The 22,847-nt window shown below is 38.8% G+C and overlaps 1 protein-coding gene across 5 annotated transcripts in view; it reads left to right on the top strand.

Annotated features, from left to right (window-relative positions):
- SPIRE1 (spire type actin nucleation factor 1) overlaps positions 1 to 22,847 on the top strand; it is a 127,984-nt gene that overhangs the window by 75,447 nt on the left and 29,690 nt on the right. For all 5 annotated transcript variants that reach the window (XM_071554858.1, XM_071554855.1, XM_071554857.1 and 2 more), the window contains exons 4-6: positions 5,396 to 5,521; positions 14,693 to 14,776; positions 16,280 to 16,444. In XM_071554858.1, coding sequence (XP_071410959.1) covers positions 5,396 to 5,521; positions 14,693 to 14,776; positions 16,280 to 16,444 — 375 coding nt within the window. The remainder of the gene's footprint in view (positions 1 to 5,395; positions 5,522 to 14,692; positions 14,777 to 16,279; positions 16,445 to 22,847) is intronic.

The following is a 22,847-nucleotide window of genomic DNA, read 5'->3' as shown; positions in this document are numbered from 1 at the left end:
TTCTTCTCTTGTCCACCTCAAAGCAATGAAAAAGATGATCAAAAGAACAAATACCATCATAAAGAGATGTTGAAGAACACAGAAATACTGAGATAGATGTGCTTGTTCAGTTTCCACAAAACCTGCCTTTTCTGTGAGGTGTGTAAAATTAACCAGGAGGTCGCATGTCAAGCAATTTGAAATTCCATGGCACTTGCAAAAGATTATTTAAAATATTGGTTAAAAAGTTACCAAGTTTTTGCAGGTGAAGAGTAACTCTCTGTGAATACTTTATGTATTTTCTATTAATTTATTTTGTGGATTAATAACTAACTGTGCTCTCATCCCTTTTGTCTTATTGCAGTCTTACCTTGGTTTTGTTGCCCTAAAATCTTTTATCAGAGGGATCAGCTGGTCCTTGACCCACTGCAGTTACGAGTGGCAGAGCCGGGGTGAATCTCTGCCTGGAAAATTTGGGAGAGCAGCTCTGGGCTGCTGGGCAGTAGGTGAGGTGGCTCCAGGTGTTGTGCAAGCCACCTCAGAACTTGCACTGTGCCTGCATCATGGATACTATGCATGGAGGTGGTTCCAGCAAGCAGAAACATCTTACAAACTCATGACAAAACACTCATTCCTTTGAACAGCCCGCTCCTTAATGCTATTCTGGATAATAACATGAAGCAAAATGCTTGGCTGAGTTTTACAAATATGCAGGTATTGTCTTGGTAAGATTGCTCTGCTAGGGCATATGGCAGATACCTAGCACTGTTGCATGTTCAGTGATCTGTTGGTTAAAGTAATTTCTGCTTGTTGCATAAGAAAAAGTACTTCTTTTAAGTCTATGTTAATACTCCAAGGCTTTCAAAACAGTTAACAAGCCTGGTATTTGCAGGCTGGTAATATGTTTTGCATAATATCAATAGCCTGTCTTTGTGGCTCATGGGAAAAAGAAATCCTTTTCTTCTTTGTGGTGCATTCATACAGGCCCTCTGCCCAAGAAGGTTGCAAATGGAAACACTTTTTGTCTTTTGAAATCTTAATTCTAGCAGCCCAGGTATTTTGGTTAAGCTTCCAGTATATATCTAGCCAAAAAGGTTTCACAAAACTGGCGTGCATTTTAGTGGCTGAGCCAGTTGTATTTTTTGTAATTTTATGGAGACTGTGCTGGAATACATTCAAGCAAATGCAAGAAATTCTGTTTGATCTCTTCAGATGGTTAAATTGTGATTTCTTTTGGCACTGCTTTGGCTTGGTGCACCCTGTTTCCTAGTCAACTAAGGATGAAGTTGGAGGAGCTGGCAAAGCTATGATATTTACATAATGCCTTTTTTTCCTGTGAACCCTGAATGTGGATGGAAACAGCCTCTAATCTTCTTAGTGATCTAAGCAAAGACTGAATGCTTTGGGTCAAGCTGGGGTTTTGGATAGGCTCAGTTAGAAAAAAATAAAAAATCACAACTCTTCACAGTGATGCAAGTGGAAATATTTACAGCCTGAGCTAGTTAATGTTTCAGTAGTTGATAATATTTTTGTTATTTCACCAGTTTGCAAAGACCACATAATCTGTTTTGAGCCATACTTTCTGAGACGTCTTGGAAACAGAACAAACAGCCCTTGTGTTAAGCTCTGGGCACTGTTCTCAGTCATTCCCCTTAGGACAGTTTTAAGTTGTATCATGAGGGATGAAAAGGCAAGTGTCAGAATAAGCAGCATACAGAGGCTTCCTTTCCTCCATGAACTCAAAATGACTGGAATAGACTGCAGATCTGCTCTTAATCCTTCTTGCACCACGACCACTGTGCCATGGTAAGAGCGGTGTATTAGGTGGCTGTCCCTTCATAATCTCACTTGTTAAACATTCTGACTGGGGTTTTTGTTGTTGTTACAGTAACATAGCTTTTCAAACACTACTACCATAAAATTAAAGATTTTGAATTTTTTTCAAGTGGACAAATATACTGAACTCAGGCTAAAAGTGACATTTCATACTTGATTTACCTTTCCTGCCTAGATTTTGCAGTATTTTTTCATGCAGAAGTTATAGCTTGCCAGGCATTCTGAACAACATGTAAGTACAATATATTACAATGAAGGAGAAAAAGAACCAGTCTGTCCTATTTACATTTGCCTTTGTCTTCAGGCTTACCTTTCCCAATCCAAAAAATTATGTTAAGTCGCTTGACTTAATACTACCACAAGGAGTTACGTTATGTAACACATCTTCACATAATATAAGATCACTGAGAGATTGATTTTTCAGAACATGAAAGTTAGTAGCAGCTGCTGGCCCTCCTTTAATACCTGCACCCTAATGTTTGCAAACCAAATGGTCAGCTTTTTATGTGGTTGCTTTTGTAACTCAGCTCAGCAGCAGGCTTTTTTATTTTCTGCTTTACTTTGTCTTCCATAATAGAATCAAGATTATATCCATGCCCTGCTTGAACTTGTCACCACTACATTTCATTAACTTTCTCAATATTTGATGCAAATTGTTTCTAATTAACATGCTTCTAAATAAAGCAAAAAAGCATTCTTAAAACCTATGTGCAATCTATATAATATAAAAATTTATTCTCTGCTATGAAGACTTACACCTTTTATGACCTTTTTTGAAATTGCTGTTGCTATTATTCTTATTCGTGTAAGTGGTGTATTTTGGAACAAAACCCTTTTATCTGTACTGTAATTAATAACCAGAAATAGCCTACTGAAAACATAGTAAGGCAGGTAAGGACACAATTCATTATTGAGAGAGAGAAACACGAATTAACCATACTCAGAATTTGGTTTTGCAAAGGTTCTAATATTTTCACTAAGTTAAGGGAAATATTTAATAGATTCTCTTTGTGGTCTGTGTTGTCACTTGCACAAATTGGAGGTACATCTCTTTTGGTTTTGCTCCCTTTATCCACAAAGGAGTTGATCTGATTTGTTAAAAATGAAAAAAGAAAAGAAAAACAAAATTAAAAAGGGGAGAAGAAAAAAAGAAGACAAAAAAGGAAAAGGTGGTTTTGCTTGGTTTGGGTTTTTTGTCTGCTATATCCTTGTGATTATCCAGACATACATTTGAAGAGTATAAGAAAATTTTTGCCATCCATTATAAAACAGAATAAAATTTGAAGAGGAGGCAGTTTTGTGAACATCTACCTTACATTCCCTACATGTAAGGAAAGTATATAGGAAGAAATTAAAATATACACACACATACATAAACTTTCCTTATATATTCCTTTTTGTGACTTAAATAATAGATAGATAGATAGATAGATAGATAGATAGATAGATAGATAGATAGATAGATAGAAAGAGAGTATAGATATAGGGTATAGGTATAGGTATCAGTATAGGTATAGGTATAGGGTATAGGTATAGGCATAGGTACAGGTACAGGTATAGGTATAGGTATCGGTATAGGTACAGGTACAGGTACAGGTACAGATATCAGTATAGGTATCGGTATAGGTATAGGTACAGGTACAGGTACAGGTATCGGTATAGGTATAGGTATAGGTATAGGTATAGGTATAGGTATAGGTACAGGTATCGGTATAGGTATAGGTACAGGTACAGGTACAGGTACAGGTATAGGTATAGGTATAGGTATAGGTATAGGTATAGGTATAGGTATAGGTATAGGTATAGGTATAGGTACAGGTATAGGTGTAGGTATAGGATCGGTACAGTAATCGGAACAAAATATTGCAGGAGTTCAAGTTGTGCTTGTAAAAATTTATCAGAGGAATTGACCAAACCTGACCACTGAACTCTGCACTGTTATTCGGATGGGAAGAAATAAAAGATAGCAAGGGACCTATGACCTCAGAAAGCAACTTGTCAGTGAGATTAAGCCAATCTAAATGTGATTGTACTGAAACACAATTGTTCATCCCCTCCTCCCTTTTCCCACCCCAGCAGCGCATTCTCCTTGCTCCCTTTTGCCTGCACTACTGCACTTGTGTCTGTGCCATGAAGAATAATTATCTTGTGCCCCACTTCCTTCACATTGTTAATTTTTGTGCAGATGAGTAATCCTCTCTGAGTTAGGGCACGAACTCTGGTGCCAGCATAAAGACATTGGTGGATGTGTACAGCTGGAGGCCACGGGACCTCACCTTTTAGTGGCAGTATGGATTTAAGTCAGATGGAAAGCAATATGGAAAAGCAGTTTGAGCTTTACATGCATGCCCTTTGTAACCACAGTGTTCACTGTAATAACAGGAGAGATTTAGACAAGTATGCCACTGGGCTAATTAAGGGCTCTTCTGCTAAAGAGACTTTTGTCTCAGGCTTTAGTTCTGGAGATCTGAATGTAGCCACCCTCAGGTTTTGGCTTGTTCTTAGTTTTAGCTCAATACGTGTACCTACAGCTATATATAATAAATAGCTACTGTAAAACCACAGTAACAAGACATATTTTAAGGCCTTCCATTAAGATTTTGTTTTATTTTAATATATACATCAGTACAGTACAGATCCTCTAGTTTCAGCTTTTGGATTTATCTTTTTTTAAAGTGTTTAGGGAATAAATTTCATGTGTTACTTTATCCTGTCTGTTTCCAGCCAAGATTTCTGTGTTGAAACTTGCATGTGATGAATTTGACTTAAGAGAAAAAGATATTACAACTAGTAGTATCTGTGCTGAGCTATTCTACAGTGGTAGAAGCTTGATGTTCATGTTTATGGAACTGGATGTTGCTCATAATGTTCAGGTTCTTTGAAATGTAAGGGCTGGTCTCAGTGACTTTTCATGTTGGAAGTGGGAGCTGCACGTTTTACTCTAAAAGTGATTCTGGACTGACTGCTTATCAGTAATTGTGAATGATTATGAGTGATTTGAGTAGGCTTTCAGAGTTTTGCAGGTTTAGCATGTATGAAAACCTGTGTCAGTGTTCTTTATGTCAGCTGTGCCTGTTTGGAAATGTACATTAACGTCTGAGGTGAAGCAACAAGCCTGTGCTTCCATGGCTCTTGCTGATTTTTTAAATCTTTGTACTGCTTGAAATTAATTTAATCAGAGTTTCAGCTTGATGTTTACACTAAACTTTTTGCCTTGCTTCACCTTTTGTCCTTTCCTAAACTGGTAGGGATAGAGTTCTCCTCCATATTCATAGGAAGCTAAACAACACTTAACTGTTAAAGCTGGTTTGAATTTAAGTACGTTTTCCAAAATTTGCTACTGCAAGATTGATTTTTTTTCCCTTCACGATTATGTTGTCCTTTACAGAGCTGTTCTCATAAATAAATAGGAACACAAAGTTTATAAAATACATCCCAATTCATGACTAAACTGAAATGTCTCGTGGATGCTTGTGCCCTCAATATTCTGTTGCATTCACTTTCATGTTTTCTCATGCTCTGTAGCATTAATGGAGGCAATGGGCATTGTTTTGATGTTGTTATTTGTTTTTCTCCCTAGCTGTGTGCGTCCCATCTGCCAGCCCGCTCAGAGGCTCCCAACCACTACCAAGCAGTATGTCGGGCTCTGTTTGCAGAAACGATGGAGCTGTACACTTTCTTGGCCAAAATTAAAAGTGCTAAAGAGGTAAGCAGTCTGAGAAGGTGTTCTGCTTTTGAGCTCATCACTGTGTGAATTCAACCTACAAAATCACCTCTGTACCCAGCCAGTAGAGAATGGCAGGTGCTTGAAGAAATGGTCTGTAGTGTTCAAGGAGAGCAGTTCTTCAGCTGTTTTCTTTTTCCTTTTGGCCAATAACCATTTGCAGATGTCTCATAGAATTTGTTACCAATTGTGACTACTCTATTTGGGAGTAAAACACAAGATTTTCTTGGAGGGTAGCGCATTGCATACATGCACCCATTCCAGCATACTTGTATGCAGTATATTTGAGTCTAAAAGCTTCTCTGGTTGTTTCAGTGATGTGAAGTGTCAGAGCTTTGCTTGTTCTTCCTCAGCTTCTTCCCATGAGGGAATTCTCTTCGCTGAGAATTATCTGAAATTCTTCTGGCTCATATTTTGTCCCCAGTCATCAGCTGCTCTTCCCTTTTGCTGTGTGATTGGCTTGTTGTCTGTCACGTTGGTTTCGCAGCAGACCCAGCTTTAAAAATATAAAAATTTTCGCCTACAGGTCACAATACTTGTGTTCAGTGGCTGTTTGGCTGTTATTGTTGGCTGAAAGGCCATCCTATGAATCACTGCAATTAGATGGTCTGGCTGAAGAGTGGCTTTAAGGATGATATTTAATGCAGATAGTTCCACTGATCTGGCCTGCAGAATGGCCCCATGAACAATTGCAGTTACACAGTGCCAGTGCTGGTGACACTGGAAAACTGGTGGGTGATGGGAAGGGCAGGAAGGAAAACATGCTTCTTAAAGCTAGTTTCTTCACCAAAGCCAGCTTGTCAAATAACAACACTTTCATAATTTCTTTTAATAAATCCCTGAGGGATTTTCTTTTCTTTTGTAAGTCAAGAGCTACAGTGCCTTTGAAAAGCAGGATAAGATTTTACAGGCTGACCTAAAAATTTTGCTGCTGAAAGAGGCAGAGCTTTTCCACCCACACACACATGCTTTCTGTTTTCCTTCTGGTTCTAGGGAACAAACCCAGCAAATATCAAGCAAAACAAAAAAATAAAAGGAGTTATTCCTTGTCAGGTTAATGATCTGAAAGGGTCAGATGAGCCTCACAGCAGCACAAGAGAGCTTTCATTCTCACATTGATGGTGGAAGATGCAAACCAGTCAGAGGCATAAGGGGCTGGTGGTCTTTCCTTCCTGGTTGAGATGCATCATCCAAGAGGGAGAATCCTTCAGAGATAGTTTTTTGCTGCAAAGGGTTAAGTTTCATCTCCACATCTCTTCCAGTCCTACTGAAACAGAATGCAATTTTTAAGTGAAGCAGTGTCATACCAGGATAATTTTGGCAGTGTCAGCATGGCTGAAGAGCCATTTGTTCTGAAGTGCCTGTGTTATGGGACATCTTCAGCAAGTGCCCCTGATACAGGGAGCAGTCAGGATACAGTGTCTCCATGCTAAATCTGTCTCCTGAACCTTGACATCATTAATTTCACATCTCAGCTTTTAACTACTGGATGTATTAATTGAGGGACTTATGCTTCAAGTGCCTCATTTAACAGCTATTGCAAATCAACATGAAGGCTCAAAGATAAGACAGTTTGGAGTTCCTCTTTCTGCTCAGAGAGGAATGAGGTTTCCAGTAGTTCTTAAACATCTTGGCCACAGTAAACAGTAATAAGTCATCACTGTTGTCAATGTCAAAGTAAAATATTGTGAATTATAACCATTTAAAATCAAGTCAATAATAATTAAAAAAATACTAAAAATGTAGAAGGGCATTTTGAATTTGCAAATTATTTAATCACCTTATAATTGGGCATAAAGCCCCAATAACATCTGATCACACCACAGAGCATACTATGAGTTAATCCTAAATGAAAGAAACCATTTGCCTCTCACAGACTGTTAGGCATTGATTCAAAGCACATTTAGGTCAAAGGAAGTAATCCTTGTAGATGGAATTCTGGCCCTACTCAATCAGTAAGAGTTTTATTGCTGCACCTAACCAGGGCCATAATTTTGACCTCTTGATTCTGTTTTACTCTGGATCAGCCTCTGAGTAGGCATGTAAGAAATTACCAAGAAAATTACCTTGGAAGCAGATTTTGGAATCTGAATGCTTTGGGTTTATGAGGTACTTGATCCTTGGTTGTAGCTTTTATCCAACTATAGATTTGGAAGGTCTTTAATTTTGAAAATAATGTACTGTACAAAATAGAAATCAGGTATGAAGGAAATATGAAGTGGAATGCTGTAAATCTTGTTACACCATTTTAAAATGACCTCTATGGTTTATACTTGAGGCAAGCTGGGATCATATGATCCCACTAAGTTTGTGCCAGTAAAAGCTGTGGTGTTGTTCATATGCTCTTATGTCTTTCAAACACATAGCAGAATCTTAAGTCATGAGGAGTAAATGCTCTTCTAGTAAAAAGAATTCCTTCTTTCTTTTCTTTTTGTTATTACCATATGAATAGTGGGTATAAAGGAGATAAACACAGAATACTTCATTGAGGACATTTCATTGTCATGAATTTGTAGTGATTGCATTGGCAGATAACGAGTGTAAGAACAATTTCCATCAGTTCCAATTAAAGAAACCTTATACAGTGTGATAGTGTGGTTTTGACACTAAAGATGCCATGAATTTTAAACTATTAGTTTATTTCAAAAAATAATAGTTTTATTTGGCTTTAGAATCCCTCACGTTTTGATATAGTAGTGGATGTGAGATCAAAATGTAATTAAAAATTCCAAAAAGTGGCAGGAATCCTCTAAAATTACTTAAAATAACTTTCCTATGGATAAAAATTAATTGGAAATTATTTGGATTCCTTCTAGGGCCACTGAATGGCAACTGGGTATCTGTTTCCCAAGAAACAGAGGAGTTTCTTAGTTTTTTGCTCAGTGAACACTTAAAGAGCCAACTTTACTGTAGTGGAAGAGGGAGAATTTTTATCTGCAGAACTTGCTCAGAGAGAACCACATCTGCCCTATGTTATGCTACAGCCTAGAACAGCTTTAGAAGGGAAATAAACTGGGAAAGAGACAGAAAAATTGCTGCTGTGATGCTGTTGTCAATTTGGCCCTCTAAAAACTTACCAGGATTTTGAAAGTTACAGTATTTCGTAAGGAATGGATCAGGAGGTAGGAGGGATAGGTCTATGGAGTCATAATATGTTTTATTACTAATACATATACTGAGGAGTCACGTGCTCCCCCAGTCTATCATGTGAACATCACTGTCAGAGAACAAATGGAACGTAGTTTCAGAAAGGGTTTTACTAACATCCATTTGGGTGAGTGTGTTAATCAGAAATGATGAAGCAATGAGTGAGCTGTTCACGTCATCTCAATGGATGTCAAATACAATGTTTAAGGCACTTTGTCACATTGGTGCCGTGTGGTTATTTCCAGTCTGAGTCCCTGTGTATGAAAGGTCAGCAGTAAAGCTGACTTGCAGACAAGGAGCTGATATTTTCATTCTGTAAGAGAAAGAAATGTTTAATGTAGAGGATGCACAGGACAGGCCAGAAGAGAAAGATGTGATACTACTAGTCCGAGAGTTTAAAAAACTAAACAACTACAGTTAGAGTAACAGTAGTAAAAATATTTCTGTGGAAAAGCAGCAGCAACTCCAAATTTCAAACAATTGAAATTCAGTTAACTAATTTGATCTAACTTCCTTTTGCAAGGTGAAAGTTTTCTAGCAAGTTTACTGAGGTGTTTTTTCATCTTGCTGTAGGATCTGTATGCTACTTAGGCTCTGTGAAAGGTACCCTTATACTGCAGACCCACCCTGGGTACCATCTGCTGCCATCTTTTAATGGGCCAAGAGCTCCTAAGTCTTTGTCCTGCTGTTTAAACATTTACAGCTGATGAAAAAGATGGAGTATGCCTTGTATTTCATCTCAAGAAGTGAGCTTTCAAAATTCCAGTAGGAAAATTCTACAGAAGGAGGCTTTCTCCCCCTTTTTTTAATTGTTTCTGGGGGGAAATGTTCCACAGGATGGAGGAAAGGCAAGGGGAAAAAAGGGTGTGTGGCAAGGGGCAAAGTAGTTGGAATATCTGCAAAAAATTGGAGCCATGGAGAAGAAAAGATTAATCTTTTTTGGCATCATCCAAAAGTCATTGAGCTAACCTTTGTTGGTACCTAGCCAAGAAAGAACTGTAGGTGCAAATAAATGATGTTCATGAGATAAAGCAAATGGTCCTGCTGTGGAGTATCTGAAAAGGTCTCACACATTGCTCCGAAATGCTATCAGGTGTGACTAAGAGAGAGAGGGAGAATCTATGCAAGCAAAGGAATGCAGAAATTGCTGCCCTGGATCATGCAGTGGATTCACCTGTGCTGCTGTCCACATTGCCAACCTGCTTTGTTGATGGTGTATCTGCCCTAGTCCTCCTTCAGCTCCCCCTCTCTGCCTAGGCTTGCCTTCTGGTGAAGTTAATGTTCCATGTGTACTTCATGGCTGAGTGAGCCAGCAACGTGCCCTTGCTGCAAAGAAGCCTTATGGTGTGCTGGGCTGCATTAGGAGGAGTGTTGCCGGCAGGTCAAAGGAGGTGATTCTTCGCCTCTGCTCAGCACTGGTGAGGCTACAGCTGGAGTGTTGGGTCCAGTTCTGGGCTTCCTGGTACAAGAGAAGCATTGACATACTGCAGAGACTCCAGGGAAGGGCGAGGAAGGTGATGAACTGAAACAGGTCTCCTGTGAGGAAAACCTGACAGACCCAGGACTGTTCAGTCTGGAAATGAGAAGGCTCAGGGGGAATCTCACCAATGTCTACAAATACCTGAAGGGAGGATACAAACAGGACAGTGCCAGGCTCTTCTCAGTGGTGCCCAGTGTCAGGACCAGAGGCAATGTGCACACAGCGAGGCACAGGAGGTTCCTTCTGAACATCAATAAATACTTTTTTTATTGTGAGGGTGGCACAGCTGTGCTGAGCACTGGCACAGGTTTTCCAGAGAGATTGTGAAGTCTCCATTCTTGGAGGTATTTGGAAGCTGACTGGACATAATGCTGGGCAACTGGCCTTGTGTAGCCCTGCTTGAGCAGGAGGACTGGGCCAGCTGGTGCTAAAAAAACCCATGTGATGCTGGTCAGCATAAAATACAGCAGAAGTGTCCAGTAGGCTGATCTGTGGCAGTATGTTTGATTTACATCTCAATGATTTTTAGAGATTGATGTCCTCCCTAAAGCATCAAGATTAATATTCCTTCCAGAGTAATTAAGACTTCGTATATTTTTATAATTGCCTGAATCTCTGATTGCAGTGAAACTCCATGCTCATCAAAAACTCATCCATGATTTCATTATCCACAGTGTGCCGTGTAATTAAGTTTTTGGTAGAACACAGAGAAAGCTCCCAATCTGTCATTTTTGTACTGTTCTTTTAAAATGTGTCGACTTTCATTTCTGTCCTTTCTGATGTAAAAACATAATTCTTTCAGTCTGCCTGGATATATTTCAATCTGACCTGTGTGAAATGTAAACATACAACTTCCAATTAAGTATGCTTAGAAATAAAATTGTTCCTTTCTTTTTTTTCCTAATTTCATGCCATGCAAAGATTCAATTGAAAAACAGTTAATGAAAGAAGTCAGGTGTTACGTTCCATTTAGCATGGCTATACTGCTGTATTATTTGTACAAAATATGATAATTGATGCAGTTAATAGGTACCTAAGCAATGTTAATGGCTAACTTATTTTGGAAATAATGGTCATTAACCATGTTACTCTTAAAAGTCTTGTGACTGTGAAAGCTGTCAAACATCCTGCTGCTTGAATTTTCAGAAAGCACAACTGGAGAAAGAATTTGATTCACAAACTTTTCTTCTCATAACTTCACTTTTTCCTACATTTCCAGGCCTCTGGTGACTCCACTTTTGCAACTGTGTTCTCATCAGGCTTGCAGCTCCATCGTGATCTGTTTGATCCCTCAATTTAGGAGCTTTAATAAGGGAAAATGTTGCTGGTTTGTGTTTGGTGGGGGCGGATTTGGTTTTATTTTCTTATGTGGTGCAGGCGCTGTCACTCAATTAGTGTTCCTTGCATTTGGTTTGGGTTTTTTTTCCTCCTCTCCAGCAGTTCTGTTGAGCAGCATATTGCCCTCTCCAGAACTGAGCAAGGTGCCCTGACCCATACCACTACATATGAAGAACTTTGTCTGATATTATTTCAAGGTTTTCAAGGACTGATTTAACCAATCCTATCCCAGTGGTTGAGTGAAATGGGATTTAGGTCTTTTCAAAGAACCAGAATAATGTTTCTGGCCAAGTCCTTGGAATTTAAACCCAAGCTGAATAACTGAAGATATATAAAAGCAGTTTTTCCCCTATGTGCATGTAATGTATTGTAAATTGAGCCTAGAATATTTTATTGGTTTCACAGTTAACAAATTATTCCTAATTTAGGGTATAGACTGGGAACTGCAGTAGACTGTGTTCTGCAATTCCTGAAAGGCAAAGTTCAGATCTGGATTCCCTAGAAAACCATGTTCATTAAAGCCTTGTGTTTTAGAGACCATTTTATGAAGTGAGTCTTTGACACTGTGCTGACAAGTGCCTTATATAAACTCCCATCTGTCGCTGAGCCCAGCAGAGTGCATCTCAGATGTGGGCCACACAGCAGCAGCAGCAAATCAAGTGCCTGCTTATAATAGTGCAGCAAGAGGTTTGAAGAGATTTGATATTTTTATTACTAGCTTTTGTCACAAAATGCAGTCTTCAAAAAAAATGGCCAAATGCTATAATGGTTTAAAAGGTAGAGGGAAAGCTCTTGAAACGTTCATTTCCTACACATTCAACCCTTATTTCCTGAACAAACGCCCAGGCTGTAAGAGGTGAATCAGGTCTGTGGTGTGGGTCTGAGGTTCTGGGTTCATTTAAAATAACCTTTTTTAAGATGTTTCTGCTTTCCGAAATGGAAATCCTTTTAGGCCATGTATTTATTATACTGTAATACAGCCATTGTCCCAAGGGTAAGTGCAAGTGGCCACAGCAGCTGAGGTTAGTTGCAGGTTTTGGATGACAGTAAATGTGCTGGTTTCTATAATTTACAATTAGAAACAGAGGCAGAAACCCACAGATGCTGGCTGGAGATGCTGGAGGGAAATCCTAATGTTCCATTTAGTCTAGAAGTTTAAACATAATCATTTGTCACAATGAATTTATTCCTTCCTGAGCAGCACCTGACAGATGTAGAACAGTTAAAGAAGCCATCCTAGGCACTGCCTGCAAGGATAAAGCACTTGCTGCATTTTTTTATCCCCAGTCTTTCAAAGCTTTGTAACTTCTATAATGGTGGAATTGCCTTTATTTTGTCCTCTTCTCTACTAATTGCACGGTGAGCTGCATTTAGGGGTCTGAGCCAGGTGCCGGGGAGGGGAATGAACTACCCCTATGAAGTGGGTGTCTGCCAGTGCAAGGGCAGCATCCAGAGCACTCAGCACGAGGATGGGGAGTAATAGAAGCCTGGCTTTGGCAGTAGCCTGTGCTTGTACCAGTTCATTTGTACCCTAAATTGCACTGGGAGAAGCTTATCTCTTGGCTGGCAGGTTTTGCTCTTGCAGCTCTCCAGTGCGTGGTAGCCAGTGTCACTTACACCTGTGCTTGCTTGGGTAGAAACTTCCCCTCTAGCTATGTTCCAGAGAAACTAATTAGATGGTTGCCTTATTTGGAAGATCTCTCAGCTGCTCAGGGGTTTTTTCCCCTCTTTTTATTTTCTGTTGTTAAGAAAAACAGGTTGTAATCTTTTTAGCTTCATGAAATATTTATGTCAGTCAAAGGCATCAGCCTTTGGGCATAAACCAGCCCAGTAAACTGTAGGATGGGGAACATGGTTGCTGAGATGGGTGGTTGTCACCAGTCTTGTTGAACATTCGAAGTATAGGTTAAGCAGCTAAAAAATTAATGTGTACCTTGCAGTATGAAAAGGAGGAGCAAATCTGACAGTTGCGAGCTCATTTACTGAAGTTATCTTTTGGTTACAGAGAGAAAGGAGAAAGTATCAGAACAATTTTATATTTTGCAGTTTTTCAATACATCCTAGCAGTTTGAAAGAAAGCAAGTAATTTGCAGTTCACAGATACTGTGTTTAAAATTACTATTGCAACTGTATAATACAGAAAAGAAGAAACCCTGAATAGCAAAATACACATAAGCAAGGCCTTTACCCATTCTTTGCATTTTTCTTTTTTTTTTTTTTCTTGGAGAGGGAAGTTGCCTGTAAGTGTCAGACTGAATGCTGACCACAGCACCAGGACACCACAAATTTCCATAAAGACATTCTTTCCCCTTTGGATAGCCTGCTGTGATACTACAAGTCATGCCAAAACGTTCCCACATTGTCCTGTAATATATCTGCTTTTGTTAGTGTAGGTAATTTATGTATTTTAGAGTCTTCCTGTAAATTAGGTATTTTGTTTATATAGGGCAATGGTAGTATTCCTTCTTCGATGGGAAAACAATTGTGTTACATAAATAAGACAATAGAGCACCCACCTGGTCTTTTTCCAAAACCTCTGTGGTAGCTGACTCACACTTGCTGTCTCTATAGCCAGGTTTGGTAGATACTTGCGCTGTTAAACGTGCAAATTAAGCACTTTGCCAGTACTTCCATTTCTTACACTGAAATGCTGGTAGTTTTGGAACCACTTCCAGGAAAAAAAATGTTTTAAAAAATATGCTTACTTTTATTTTTTCTGGAAAACTCAGAAGCTGAATTGAGAGTGATTTTTCAGTTCCATTAGGGGAAGAGCTTGAGTGTTTAGAAGTAAGAAATATACTTTTGATAAATACGCCTGTCAGACCTCTGATTTGTTATAGCTTAATGTACCTCTAGGTGGTTGGTTTGGGTTTTTTCTGTGCTTAACCCAATTTTAGGGATATTAAAATTTCCATGCATAGTTTTTCCTCCAGCATGTTATTACCTGAACTACGTTCATACTCAAAACTGAACAGTTTTTCCCCAGCATTTAAGGTACACTTTTCAAGGAAGAGAAATACATTGAAATAGTATTTCAAGTTACTTTTGCAGTATTAACATTCAAGTCATAAAACATTCAGTAGAATACGCAAACAACCTGATACAACAGATGTCAAAAATGAAGCTTCGGTTTTCCTTGAGAGAAATGCCACTGTTCATTTATTGACTCATTTTCTTTTCATTGGCAGAACCTGAAGAAGATTCAGGAAATGGACAAAGAGGCAAGTGATGAATCCAGCACAGATCTTGATGACTTAAAAAATGCTGACTGGGTAAGACAACAGTTGAATACTGATTCAGCATCATTACTAGTAGTTTGTAGTTCTTTACCTGAGGTGTTTTTACCTCTGTTCTCGTGAGGTCACACCTGAAACACTGTGTCCAGCTCTTTAGCCTCCAGGATAAGAAGGGCATGGACCTCTTGGAGTGAGTGCAGAGGAGGGCCACAAAGATGATCAGAGGGCTAGATCGTCTCTTCTGTGGAGACAGACAGTGAGGGTTGGTCTTGTTCAGCCTGGAGAAGAGAAGGCTCCAGGAAGATCTTAGAACATCCTTCCAGTACCTGAAGGGGGCCTGAAAGAGAGCTGGAAAGGGGTTTATTGCACGAACATGTAGTGACAGTGTAAGCGGGAATGGATTTCAACTGAGAGTAGATTTAGATTTGATATTAGGAAGAAGTTTGTTACAATGAGGGTGATGAGGCACAGTAACAGGTTTGAGCAACCTGTTCTAGTGGAAGGTGTCCCTGCCCAATGCAGTGGGTTTGGAATTAGATGAGCTTTAGGGTCCCTTCCAACCGAAACTATTCCATGGTACTATGTTAAAATCAGTCTCTGTTTTTTAAGATGTGAATTAATAGCAACTCACTACAAGTTAGAACCAAATGAAATCTCATCTTTCGTTTGCAGACAGATGAAACAATACAAGTATCCAAACAATATATTTTTCTTCAGACTGTTTTCATGGAGAAACTTTTGCAGTTTAAAAAGACTGGACATTTAGACAAATATCCTGCTGACTGCCCTTCAGAGGGACAGCCAGGCAGTAGACACAGCCACCAGCTGAGCTTCTCCTATGATGAAAGAAAAAGGTTACAGGGGAACTCTTAACCAGGAAGCAGCTCATTTTACTTTCTACTTTCTATTCTTGCCAGTTCATAGACGAATATTATGAGGTCCTTGAAAGGACTTGATTTCCATTTCCCAGTGTTCTACCCACCACTTGTTCTTTTTTTATCTCCAACCATTCTGCTTTCCACAAAATGAGAGGGAAGTGTTAGTGTGTGTTGCTCGTATAGGCAGAGCAAAAGGAAGTTGACTAATGAGAGGTTATTGCTAGACCTTAGAATTTGGAGTCCATTTCAAAATTGCTATTTGAAGAACAACTACTGAGAAATTTTTCAAGGAAGTTCTGGGCAACATAGTTTCAGATTCACTGTTTTAATTCCCATAGTATTAGCTACAAGTCTAAAAACTTTAAAGACATGCTTGCGGTATACTTGAAGTGGGAATATAGATGTAAGGCATGAGAATTTCAAATCCTTTTTCTGTATTTGAGGTGAGACTCAGCAGTCCTGCTGAGTTGCAGCAAAGTTTTGTTACATTCATGAGTGTTAAAGTTAGGCTTATATGAAATAAAATGGTTGATATATTAAAAGTAAAATAGTACAGCTGGACATGTTTGGTGATGTCCTGGAAGGAAAATGAACAACTTTGGTTTGAAGTGGTATCCCAGGGTAAGTTATCAAATAAAATTTCTCTCCCTTTTCCCTTCAGGCTCGTTTTTGGGTGCAAGTGATGCGAGATTTACGGAATGGTGTTAAACTCAAGAAAGTTCAAGAGCGTCAGTACAACCCACTGCCAATAGAGTATCAGCTCACACCCTATGAGATGCTGATGGATGACATTAGATCCAAACGCTACACCTTAAGGAAGGTCATGGTAAGTCAAGAGAATCACTAGAATTTCTCAAATCTGAAATGTTGTTTTCCCTTTTTTATATCCTTGTACTCTCTTTTTTTTTTCTGAGAATCTTGAATTTATTATTTCTTATAGATACCAAAGTTCATGGGTTCTATATGGCATCCTACTTTTACGTAGTGCATTGAGGGGGGAAACATGAAACCAATACATGTAGTGTATTTTGTTTTCCATATGGCAGGCATTTAAGATTCTGAAAGACATGCCTACCTATCCTATGCTTGAACAAATGACTTGTGTTGGTTTTGTGTTAACCTTAAGAGTCATCTCAGAAGTCCTGTCATACTTTCTACTCAGAGATTATTTTAGACTTTTCTTATTGGAGAGAATATTCACCTTGAGTTACAGCATAGTTTTTTGGAATTCCAGAGTGTAAAGTTCTACCATGAATGATACTGTGATGGGAAAAGAAAACCTGCAGTGGCTGATAACTTTTATTATCTGTTGCCTGTATCACGGTGTGTGAAAACTTATGTCACCGTGGTCTATTAGGCATTTTCAAGGAATGAAAAAAACTGTAAAAAATTTAAATCTTCCATTTGTAAAAATTGAGCTCAGTTGAGCAACAATATTCTATTGTTGCTTTCAAGTCAAGACAATAAGCCAAAGCAAGCTGGAGAGTGTTCGTGTGTCTCCTCCTCCTACATCCTCATAAAGGTGCCTGTTGTAAGACTGACTTGAGGCACTCTTTTTATCAGAACTCACTTGATATTTACTGATGTCTCCCTGTTCTTTCTGTCCTTTTCAGTTATACCTTTTTCAACATTAAGATGTTCTGCTTGATAAGCTAGCAACTGATTGAAAAGGGTCCTCATCTCTAGTAGAACATTTTATATCCCTTTAGGCATGTATTTGGTCAAAATCAATATTTATACCCTGCACTTACTTATGACTTCACCTGACTTAGTTACAATGGAAGCATTGTCAGAATATTCAGTGTTAAGATGTATTTCCTTTTCTGTCAAATTCTCACACAGTCTTTGTTAGTGAGAAAGCCGTGATTCCACCAGAAAAGATCAGAGAGGGTGGAGGGAGGCAGATGAGAGAGGCAGGAAGTGTGTAGTATAAATACCCTTTATGTTTGAGCTGCGAGTACTTTCCTAATCAAAATCTGGATTTAGACTATCCGAATGTATTTATTTTCTGCTGCAGATGTTGCTGAGATGTTAAATCGATAGGGTAAAATACAAACCCAGGTAATGAGGTTATCTGTCTTTCCCCTAACAAGTCACAGAACTGTGCTAAGTGTTCCTCCTGCCCATGCAAAGGGGAACAGTCCCCTCAGGACCTTGATTACTGTATGCAGTCGGAATAGTAGTTTTGTTTGAATGGGAACCCCTGGGTCATCTAATTTTGATTTTGTCAGACTAGCTTTTAATTCATCACCTACTAAGCAAGCTCCTGCCTCTTCAGAAGAGATTTTCTTCATTATGTGGTATGTCTTGGAGGCACAGCTGCTCCTCTGCTCATCCAGACTCTCATTGTGTACAGAATCCCTGCAAGCATCTATTTTTGGCCTGCTATTTGGTCTACTGGATAGATTGTCAGAGTGAACTCTTGGTGTAAATATGAATTGGGATTACAATCTGCTGCAGGTACAGTACCTCTAGGGCTGTCTGTGATGTAATTGCTGGTTCAGTCTTACAATTGCTGCTGACATTGTGTTAGAAAAATCACTTCTTTCTTAATGGAAGCCTTAAATTCAGTAACTTGAATCCTGCTGCAGGGTCTGCATGAAGATTGTGCAAAGCATGTTCAATATTAAGAGTGCAGCTTGACGTGGAATGTGCAGAGCCTGAAAAATTCCCATAGAATTACAGGTTTAGTTAGATTGCATAAATACAGCATCTTTTAGCTGACTCATGGGTCAAAGTTGATTATATGTATTCTCATCAGAGAAAACCATTGTGGTTCTTGAGAAGAGAAGAAAAGGGTAAGAATCCTAAGTCTTAATTTTAAGCCAGCCTAGAAAGGATGGGTTATGTTTCTTTCTATCAGTCAAAATGGATGTTTGGCAAAATTTTTATTAAAAGCAATTTTTGCTTTCAATTTATAGGTATTAGTTTTAGACTTAGTAGTTTGTGAAAACACATGTGCTACTAATAATAACAAGATATTAAGTAAATTTTTAAGTACATGAAATGCAACATGAAATTTTTATTGTTCTTTTTATTGATATGATACTGTGTTTAAAAGAGTAGCTTATCTATCCATGAGTGCTTAGTACTCTGAACAAAAATTAGGAAAGGAACAGATGTTCCTATTTGAAAGTATTTTGGTGTTTCAGGCTACCAAAAGTGTCACACTGATGGACAACAATAACTAGAGCTACCTGTTCTCACCTGTCTTACATCATAGTGCAAATATCCAAAATGTTTTGAAGACATAAAATGTCAGATTCTGGGCTTTTGGTAAATGACTGGTTTAATTTGTTTCAGTGACATTGGCATTTCTATTTCAGGACAAATGAAAATAATTCGAGATTTGTCATCTCTCTATTCTGATGCAAGAGTCCTCATTTCTGTGGTTGTTGTGGGAGCAAGACAGCTTTAATTCTGGCATTTTACAGTCTTTAAATATCTACCTGGGAAGATTTAATAGCGTTTTTCTCCTATGGAGCACCCACTTCCACAGAAGTTAAAAATTGTGAACGTTGATAGAGTCAACACTTAGTAATGCAGAAATGTAAAAGTTGAGTTACTCTTGAAGGTTTGATTTTCCTTCATTATGCGTAGATGTTGAGCTACAGTTTTTAATCTCAGTGATTCACAATTAGCTCTCCTTTCTGCCTCCCTCCCTCCAAAATGTGCATCATACACTGCATTTCTTGAGCAGTGCATGTTGGACAGTAACTGATATCTCTTATGTTACTTATTCCATGCATGGCTCTAAGGTGTTTTTTGGTACTTTTCCTGCCCTATCCAAACTCAGCATTACATTACATAACAGTTACATTCCTCATAGGTAACAGCACTCTTGTTTTCATATTCAAGCTCTTCACACATACATGTGATTTAGTGGTATTTGCTTGGCCATGTTGCAAAATAGGAGTTTAAACATATAGGCTGAAGCTATTACTATCAAAAATAGCCAGTAATTGGAATGTCTAAGCTGAGAGTCTTGTGATGTGGGGTTTTGGTGTCTGGTTTATATTTCTTTGCAGTATTTAGCATCTGACAGTACTTACATTAATTGCAGTAACAGCTGTGCACAGACAGTATTTTCATAAGCAAGATCTCATGTTTCAAGAAGAACATGGAGAAACTGAGGAAAGGACTTTGGCCAGTTTGACTAGCTGGGCATTGTAGAGTCTGTCGTTTCCTTAAACACAAAGCTCTGACTCAGTTGTGCTGAGTGACATTCAGTTGCTTTCAGCAGAGAACGTTGCTTGTTCATTTTCCTCCTTCATTACGTGTTTCTACAGAAGTTTAGTAGTCATCCTCAGTAGAGCAGGGAGCCTCACAGTTCCCAATCGTGCTTTAGGGGTATTCAGAGGGGTGACTCTGTCTAAGTACTGTGGTTATCAGGTGGTACCATAAGCTTGTTTCTACAATAACTGCATGGAAGCAGCAGTGTGAATGCAGTGCCTTACGATGGGAAGTACCAGAGCACTTTGTTCATGAACACTGCTGCTTGAGCTTGCTCTGTGGAGTCACACACACACTGTGCAGCAGCTGTGTTAACTAAAACACTGTGCTGTCTGCATACTGCAAGATGGTAAATATATATCTACTTATAATACTTAAATTCACCATTGAATTTTATCCTGAGCTGTTCTGGGAATGATGTAGCACACCCTCTCTGTCTGTTTCAGTGTCTGTGCAATTTCCTTTTAAATGGAAATTTCTGGATAGTAAAAAACAGTATCAGTTTCATGTTGACTATTATTTAGACATAACACTCTCCTACTTAATGCTGACATCTTTAATAATGAGACAAATAAATGACTGAAATATTTGAATGTCAATGATAAGAGAAGTTATTTTTTGTGAAAGTTATGAGTGATGTACTTCTTGTTTGGGATCACCATTTTCAAAGCTTTGGCCTTGAGCCAAGGTAACAAAGTACTATTTGTGGTTATTTTTTGAAATTCCGAATCCATATTTATATATTAAAATGTGATGGTAGTAGCTTGTGAGTAGATGATTACATGCTAATTTTTCTGTGCTTTAGCTGTTTATATCTCAGTATTTATGTTTAATTTTTATAATAATTGGTTATGCTTTCTCCACACTGCTAGTTTTAATGCATACTGTTATACAAAAGCTGTTTTACAGGCATGAAGACAGTATAGTTTTACAGTGTTTTGAGGTGTTTATTTAAATACTAGTTTGTAGTTAGGGTCAATCTGGTATGTGGGGGGAAAAAAATATAAGTTCCTTAGTGTTTTTTCCTCTGCATGTTTCATGGCTGCATCTGTGCAATGTCTCTGATTTAGACTTTAACCAAGAGCCATGAGTTTGAATTAAGTAAAGAATGCATTTGAAGTTGCTCATTACAGAAAGGGCTATTTTGAGTAAATAAATAGATCTAGTGTGGACAGAGAGGATAAAAGCTTCCCTTCAGTGTCTTTTGTATCAGTATCTTGTTTGGGTGCCAAAGGTTCTGCCACTGGTGCTCCTGCACTTGGCTTGTTGGCTGTGAAACATCCACTTGCTTTGCCACCAGCTCCCCATGTATCTGTGGAAAATCACTTAGGCAAATCTTACATTTCTCCTTTGCCAATCAGATGGTAATACTGATACTAATTACACCCTGGTGGCATTAAGTCAGGGCCTGGAGTGCCCAGAGGTGAAAGACTCAGAACCATGTATTATTTATTTACTATTGTCATGCAGAAGGTTGCTCCCCAAGGCTGGAACAGAGATTATCAGGTTACAAAACGGCTGTTCTGATGGTAATAATTCTCAACTTCAGCTATCGGCTTTGACATCTGATGAACAGTAGCTCAGGGAAGAGAGACTTCTCATTTCATTAACAATCCTCCAAAGCCTGCTGGCCTCAAAAAATTGCTCAGTCTTTAAACAGAAGAAATCAATCACACCCCTTAAAATAATATTCTCCTCATCAGGAAATGTGAAATCACCATTTAGTATAAACCTTTTCCATTTTAATTTTTCTGCACTATTTTTGGGAAGATGATGCATGTTGCAAGGTTTAGCAGCTTGGTATTCTCTGCCAAGCGACATGAAATTCACTCCTAAAGAAGCTAAGGAGGATGCATCAAATAGAGTTTGGATCATGTCTGGCGTAGGATATCTCCAGAAAAAGTCCTTGGGAAAGCAATTAAATATTCCCCAGGAGGGATTGCATCTGCTTCCTTAGAGTGAAAGGGATGAGTCTTCTCTGGGAGGCTGTCACTCAGCCTCAGCCTGGAAACAGGGCATGTCTGAGGCGGGCAGAGCTTGTATGGAGCTGCATGGCACTGATGAAATTCAATTAGGGATCATATTCAGGTAACTTGAGGGGAATTTAAACCCATTTTTCTGTTGGCAACATTCCTTCTGAATAGCAAAAGGACATGTAATTTGGCAAACCAGAACTGTGTCTTCATTTAGGTTTTCTGGCTACAGAGTTTGTATGAATAGAGTCTTCCAAAGAAATGAGACAACTGTCCCTTAAAAAAGGAAAAAGAAGTGCTGAAATAGGGGACACTGGGTCTAAGAAATACAGTGCCATGGGAATTTCTGTCAAATTGGAGGACAGGGCTGATAGCCAGCCACTGTATGGTAACAGAAGGTGTCAGAAGGATATATTACACAGGATGCTCTCTCATCCCTGACAGTGTGCTTGGGCACTGTGCTATATGCAGACTGATCCTGGCAGGTGGGTTTTTAAACAAATCCATACATTTATTCCCAGATTATAATGTATACATTATTTATGTGATAGGAAAACTTCTGCTGCCTTCTTTTATATCCTGTGCATATAGTGAATTGAGTACTCTTTCCTGTGGTGTGTTTAAGTCTAAATGGGTTATCAGAGAAAGAAATGTCTGTGTCTTTGGAGAAAGCCAAACAAAAAAGCAAACAACCCTCACCCAGCCCCAGCTGTATAGAAATTTATGATTTACAGGGAGGAAAAGTACTTCTCCCATAGACACGATTGCAGCCTTGACATTTGATTTAATCATTTCAAAATCCTAAGTATTGCTGATTAGAGCTGCTGCAGTTGTGAATATTTTGCAGCTATCAGCAAAGCTGAAAAGCGGTTGTGTACTGTTTTTTGCTTGCCTGTGCTATGCATATGAATTGTTGCTCTGCTCAGGACCTGAGGGGTTTTATGTCTGGTGCAGGTGTCAGAATGCTGCAAGCTCTGTCAGGGTTGTTGTGAGTTTTCAATTGATCTCATCTGCATGAATATG

The sequence above is a fragment of the Pithys albifrons genome, chromosome 4 (genome assembly GCF_047495875.1).
Source record: "Pithys albifrons albifrons isolate INPA30051 chromosome 4, PitAlb_v1, whole genome shotgun sequence".
Classification (NCBI taxonomy): Eukaryota; Metazoa; Chordata; class Aves; order Passeriformes; family Thamnophilidae; genus Pithys; species Pithys albifrons.
The sequence above is the reverse complement of the archived record's forward strand: the minus strand, read 5'-3'. Positions and strand labels throughout refer to the sequence as shown.